This window comes from Brachycentrus maculatus, unplaced genomic scaffold, assembly GCF_059751285.1.
Source record: "Brachycentrus maculatus isolate JH-2025_06_01 unplaced genomic scaffold, ASM5975128v1 h1tg000178l, whole genome shotgun sequence".
Classification (NCBI taxonomy): Eukaryota; Metazoa; Arthropoda; class Insecta; order Trichoptera; family Brachycentridae; genus Brachycentrus; species Brachycentrus maculatus.
In genome coordinates, this window is record NW_028280929.1 from 268,920 (window position 1) to 276,097 (window position 7,178).

At 31.0% G+C, this 7,178-nt stretch overlaps 1 protein-coding gene across 1 annotated transcript; it reads left to right on the forward strand.

Moving 5' to 3' along the window:
- Positions 1-253: 253 nt before the first annotated feature.
- LOC148308055 (pancreatic lipase-related protein 2-like) lies at positions 254-6,897 on the forward strand. The gene is made up of 6 exons (XM_088262390.1): positions 254-334; positions 1,752-1,855; positions 2,133-2,242; positions 3,982-4,252; positions 5,291-5,533; positions 6,495-6,897. Exons 2-6 carry the CDS (start codon positions 1,759-1,761, stop codon positions 6,809-6,811), a joined length of 1,038 nt encoding a protein of 345 aa, XP_088118516.1. The 5' UTR covers positions 254-334; positions 1,752-1,758; the 3' UTR covers positions 6,812-6,897.
- Positions 6,898-7,178: the final 281 nt, after the last annotated feature.

The following is a 7,178-nucleotide window of genomic DNA, read 5'->3' on the forward strand; positions in this document are numbered from 1 at the left end:
TGACAGCGCGTTGTAATGGACGTGGCACCTATGACTCAGCTGGAGGCGATTTGGTACTTGTTGCGAACTGCGTATGACGATTTCAATACATATATGAAGTGGGGTCTTTTGGTACCCCCCTTCGGATCACGAGTAATTTATAGACGAATAGTACGGGAAAGAAATATTAAAAATTAAGACGAACAAAAAATACCATTTCTTCAATAACAATTTGTTTCTGTCTCATAAATATTCTGTTTAATTAACATTTAATGATATTTATTGTTAGTCTTTGACAAAGAGTGGCTGTGTTATTAGATATCAAATATAGAAGTAACCGGCTCTCAAGTACTAGGTAATAATAAATGTGATAAAACTAAAAATTGTTTTACCGTTCTTTCGTCACTCATTCGTTCCACGTGTCCAAACCATCTCAGCACACCTTTCTTAATTTTATCGATAATGCTTAACTCAGCTTTGCATTATTCTCTTATTTCACCATTCGAACATCTATCATACATCGTTTTGACGGACATTCATCAGAGGGATCACATTTCGACAGCATTCAGTCTATTTTCATCCTACTTTTGCCAACTCCACGCTTCGCTTCTTCACACATTAGGTTTGGAACCAGGACTCCCTTGTTTGCTGTCATTTTACATTTACAGATAAATTAAAAGCAGGAACAATGTTATTGTAGTAATAATAAAGGCTTTTCTTATTTTTAAATTATTCAAATGCCAAATTTGGTATGTTTGGGAGTCCGGATAAAAATCTTTGCCAGGCAGCATCTGGCCTGCGAGTTGGTATATTTGCGACCTTTGATTTTTGCAATAGATATCCTGCCTTGTGTATACCTAGACTTCCATATTCCCATCTTATCACTTTATTTATATACGAATTTTTAAAAGACTTGCTTTAAAAACAAAGCAAATTTTTACTTATAGCAAAAAATACAAGCAATTAACAAATTCATAATTTCTGAACCAATCGTTTAAGTACTGTGATTTTTATTATATTTACTACCAAAAGTCAGTTTTTCTGCCCTACGTACTGGAAAAATTCTCATTATGTTTATCACTATATAAAAAAAATTATTGTTGTTTTTTTTTTTTTAATTTACAAAATACATATTTAAATAATACAAAATACTTGGTAAATATACAACACATTTCAAATATAACGTTTCTACCTCTCTTATAAAGTATGGTATATACTTGTGTTTAAAGAGGGAGCTCGTTTTACATTTTTTTATAAACAAAGTAAATTCAACAAAGGAAATTAAAATAAAAAAAAAATAAAAATAAAAAATTCCTTGGTATGGAGTCTAGGTAGGGGTGAGTCTTATATGTTTTTAACTAGGAACAAAACATTTAAAAAATAAAAATGTACTATTTTTTGTCAAAAATTTTACATGTTGAAGACAATATTTTAAATAAATAAAAAAATGTGTGTAGAATGAATCACAATACGACAATTTTTGCTCAAAATTACAAGTGCAAAAATATTGTGTTTGACGTGTACATTTATGACAAATAATAATGCATATTTATTTTTGAATTTTTTCCATAGTTATCCTTTTTAAATGATACAATGTTGTACATAATTCTGAAAATTATTTTTAGTACGTAGGGTAGGATATCCGACTAATAGGTGTTTGGTCCTTAGGGTTGGAAACGAAAAGCCATCCTAGTCGGCTTTTGGTAGTTGATGTGTAAATTACCTTGAAAGCTTAGTTGATAATTTTTAATGCTGTTGTTGTTGTTTTTAAGGAGAGACATGAAGTTCATTGTGGTGTTATTCGCGAGCTGTTTGCTAATGTTGACAAGTCAAGCAAAGGACACAGCTTTCTCAAGGGTGTTTACATATTCAAATTGTGAGTGTTGGTTTAAAAATTCATTTAAGTATAACATATTTGCATAAAAATTTCATCAATTTGTTAAAAATATATCCGTGAGATAGGTGTGTTAAAATGATTTGGACATGTGGAACGTATGAGTGAGGAAAGAACTGTAAAAATGAATGAGGAGACGCATGGATGTGGAAGAGGCGGAGAATGTTTGCAAAGACAGAGTGGTGAGGCATTCTATTCTTTTGACCTTGTAGACAAAATGAAAAGTAGATCAAAAGTAAATCGATCATGTAATTTTCAGGTGAAAAGCTTAAGAAGCTTCGCAATGTGCAATACAGTCAGATTAAAGGCACAGAACGGGAACCGGATTTGTCTCTTGTTGTGGTCAACCTGTTCTTTGAAGGGAACGTGGTAAGCATTTCATTTTTTAGCTGTTTTACCATTCTTAATTCAATAAACTTGTTTGAGACCGCTCAGCTTTACTCAAATAAGGTTTTTTGGGATTTATATAAAAAATAATAAAGGTTTTAATGAAAAATAAAGAAAAAATCGCACCTTTTCACTGATTATAATAACTGGAGAGCCACGATTCAAATTTAAAACTAATCGTTGTTATGAGTAAATACAGTGTTTTTAAAACAAATGAATCACAATGGGATTATTTTCTTAAGTAAACTGGAAGTTAAATTTAGTTGGTTATTTATTATGAGTAAGTCTTTATTAATTGCATAACTGATTTCTAATGTTTCTAGATTATCTAAATAAAGACCAGTTTTATATACATACATGTGAAAATTCTATACTCCCTTGATTAAATATATATGGTCTTTAGAAATAAGGTTAGTAGCAAATTTAGAAAAATAATTATTTTTAATGCATCCCAGATGTTCTTCAATTCGGATAGTGAGTTTACGCGATGTTTCTCCCATGTAAACTATCCATGCTGGACAATTGGAACAATTTAATTTATAAACAACAGATTGATTCATTCTGGGTGAATTATTCGTTTATCTTCATTCACCCATTCAAAATATTTATTTTTGTATGAATGTCAGACCGTAATAATTTTAATTTAATGACTTGATCATGAAATGATTCTTGCGAAACCGGTAGTCACGAATTAGTACTTATCAAAGTGGTATTATACTAAATGAACGATGAAAGATAAGTATAAGGATACAGAAAAGGCTTATATCCAACTGTGGGCAACAGAAGGCTAAAAAAGAAGAAGGAAGAAAGACGGTTTGTTGGAGTAAAGCGCCAGATTGCCAGGCGAAGTTGATCACACCTAGCAATTTTTATTTTCATTATCGATTGCAACATTTACCCGCTACAGGACAGAAAGTGTTGTTTTTGCATTTTGAAGAAAAGGTATTGACAATATTTTGTAATTTTGTAACAAAACAATTAAGTGTAACAAAACAATTAACTAATTTTGTAACAACATTTTGTAACAAAATGTTGTAAATACATTATCTGGTCAAATTACAAGCTTAATAATAAAAATGAAAATGGTATTTTCTGGCGTTTCTCATGTGTGTGATTATGATCCAGGATTCGGATCTCACATACTAATATAAGAGTTTCTGCTTAGTAAAAAGCTTCTTTACATCTCACTAATAGATGTCTCTAGTGAAGTTCTAGTGATTCATGAACAAGGTTTCTAAATTGGTTCATATATATAGAACTTCCAAGAATTTGAGTAGTGTGGTTGTCAATAATGGGTAGAATTGGTGAATGTTACACGTGTGTAAAGTGATCACTTAAACCAGCCTATGACGGTCGTCAGCCCCGTAAATGCCCAGACTTCCATATTCTTCTTCATCTTTGATGAGATATCAAAAAATAATATGAAAAGGTATTGTTTAATTATTTTTTTAAACGTATTAAATATTTTTAAATGGAGAAAAAATATTTAGGTTTTACCTAAAAAGATCTGTTGCACACTAAAAAGTTCAAAAAGTGGCTTCATATTTATTTTTAATACATTTCATTATATTTTATTTTTAAACTTTTAAAATGATCTCCTGCAAAATCAAGTTTTTTGAATTATGACGTTGTTGAAAGGAGTAAGCGGTGTGTAAAGTTTTATTTTTATTGCTGATTTTTGTGCGACATTAACACTTTTTCCTTGTTTTGTCTTGTTCCAGACACGTTATCCGCTAAAGAGTGCAGTATCAATGCTGAACGATTCAAATTTCAATAAAGACTATCCCCTTTTCATGGTTACTATAGGTTTGACTCCGAAATTTGAAGGTCTTACATTAGAGTTGGTAAAGAAAGCCGTGTCTCGAAATGTAAAAAAAAACCTTATATCTGTGGACGCGGGTGATATATTTGTCCATGATGTTGTGGGGTCTTTTACTTATGCCAAGTTCGTAGGCGAGGAACTTGCTAGACAGTTGGTTGACTTCGTAAAGGGTAGGTTATTCTAAACGAAGATTTACATACACTAAGAGGTAGGGAGCTTTTTGTCGATATCAGAGAAGACGTGCAGACGCTGATGGTGAAAATGATTTGCTGATGACTATTGACAAATCCAAGGCCATAGTTTTTGAAAGAGATGAATCTAGATCTGGATGGGAAATTTTGGAACAGATAGAAGACTTCATTTATTCGGGTAGTATGTTTACTATTAATGGAAAGTAATGGAAAGATGAGTGAACGGTCCACTGAAATCATTTATAGCAAAAAGATGACAACAGCTAAAGCTAAACTGGCAGTATACGTACACTGGAGTCCTGATATGTTTGGTAGTGAAGCAGTCGGCAAAAGAAGAATGAATAGAAGTAAGCTGAATGCCATCGAAATGCAATCTCTCAGACAAATTTAATTTTATCTTGTATTATACATCGCGGCAAAGCGATGTATAATACAAGATAGAATTGTGAAATAAGGAAAAATACAAGCCTGAAATAAGGCATTATCCATAAAATTAAGTTAGATGTGTTGGGATAAATTGGATGTGTTTAAGGAACGAGTGAGGAAAGAATAGAAAAATAAATTTATGAGGTTTATGTGATTGGTAATAGAAGCATAGAAAGACCGAGGAAAAAACCTTTGGTGCGGCAAAATGATGTATGATAAAAGGTGATATAAAGAAAAAATGCTAGGCCGAGATTAGAATTATGAATAAAAATTAAGAAAGGTGCTTTGAGATGGAGAAAATCGACGAAAACTTGGCATGATCAAGTATCTCAAATACGTGAAAGAAGTGAGGACTCGGAATAAGCGGTGGGTTCGTATGATGAGATGTATGAATGTGAAAGAGGGGAAGATTGTTTGCAAAGACACATTGGCTTTGCATTATATTCTCTCTGCCTACCCCTGCTGATAAGCGGATGGATGGTTAGTTTTTTTTAAAGTTTACCATCAAAGCATTCGGAAACAATTTAAATCACTTTATTTGTAATATTATTATTATAAAACCAATATTTTAATCGTCTACATTTATTTTAGGCGGTATTTCGCCAAAGGATATTCACATTGCCGGTATAAGTCTTGGAGCAGTAGTAGCATCAGCTGCGGGAAAGAATTTTGAAGCTCTGTCCGGAACCAAAGTAGGCAGGATTACTGGACTTGATCCTGTTGGTATATGCAACTTCAACAGTTCATCTGGGTATGAACTCTCTTCCGCGGATGCCGATTTCGTGGACATCATCCACACAGCCATGGGAAATTTAGGGACCAACAGTGTTTTAGGTGGGTTCAAATGTGTTTTGTATTTAAATTGTATTTAAACGTTTCAATATTTGATAAATGGTCTTATATGTTATAAGTTATAACGGAATGCCAAACAATTATGGTGACACTGTTTCAAGTTACTATCGCTCTCTAGTTTGTTCCTTCCGCTATATATATGTTTATATATATATATATATATGTATATATATATATATATATATATATATATATATATATATATATATATATATATATATATATATATATATATATACATATATATATATATATATATATATATATATATATATATATATATATATATATATATATATATATATATACATATAAAAAAATTTGATCAATAAACTTGACTATTTTTAAAAAATTTATTCAGGTTTATATATTTTTTAAATAAATTCATTTGCATCTGAAACATGTATTCTTCTTAGAATTTTAGCCTCTTAATGGTTATGCAGATTGGGAGGACGGTATCTTTACTCGGTCGTATCTACTTGCGTATTGACCTCTTCAGGTTCAGTGCTGCAGAAAGCGTTTATTATTTAATATAATTTTGTACTTAAGTTAATATATATATATATATATATATATATATATATATATATATATATATATATATATATATATATATATATATATATATATGTGTGTATATTAATATATATATATAAATATATATATATATATATATGTATATATATATATATATATATATATATATATATATATATATATATATATATATATATATATATATATATATATATATATATATATATATATATATACACAGAAAATACACTCAAAATGTTGTTATCTCTAATATTGATATATCATTCGTAGGGAGAATAATCCATTTTTTAATAAGAAAAAAATGGTTTTTGGATCAGGAGAGTAGAACAATTAAAATGTACATAATTCCACTGTTGTTATTTTCTATTTTTATCGTTTTTTAAAGGACACGTGGACTTCTTTCCAAATGGAGGGGTTTCTCAGGGACATGGTATTATTGGCGATCATCACATGAGCTACATCTATTTCTACGAATCTTTCTACCACCCAAAGAATTTCATGGCTGTGAAGTGTCCCGACTGGGAGACCTTCCAGAAAGGAGACTGCATCCACAATGAACGGGAGTATATGGGATATGGGACATCTCCCGAGGCTCGCGGGTTATTCTTCCTCAGGACGAAAGGATCGTGGTTGCATGGCCTAGGGGAAGAGGGTATCCTTCCCGAGCGTTCTTGGTCTAACCTTATTACCGGCGACCACTAATTTTCGTTCTCTAATACAGCAGTTCTCAACCTGCGGTACGCAAAAAAAATCAGAAATAGCGGGCATAAAAAAATCAGACATAAAAATATCTTGTTTTGAATATTGAAATCATTGACTTTGTGGATCATATTGATATATTATTTCGAGAAATAAAAATACTTTGTGTTTTGATCCACTCACATTTTAATTAACCAATTAGTTTCGGCAACAACCTGTTGCCCTCTTTAGGGTTTAATTTATGCATAAATATAAATAAATTAAACCCTGAAGAGGGCAACAGGTTAGCGCCGAACCTAGTTGGTTAATAAAAATGTGAGTGGATCAAAACACAAAGTGTTTTTATTTTTCGAAATAATATAAAAAATAT

Coding starts and splice junctions, on each gene's coding strand:
- LOC148308055 (XM_088262390.1), top strand. CDS start 1,759: ATGAAGTTCATTGTGGTGTTATTCGCGAGCTGTTTGCTAATGTTGACA. Junction 1,856..2,132: donor GGTGTTTACATATTCAAATT/GTGAGTGTTGGT, acceptor TGTAATTTTCAG/GTGAAAAGCTTAAGAAGCTT. Junction 2,243..3,981: donor TGTTCTTTGAAGGGAACGTG/GTAAGCATTTCA, acceptor GTCTTGTTCCAG/ACACGTTATCCGCTAAAGAG.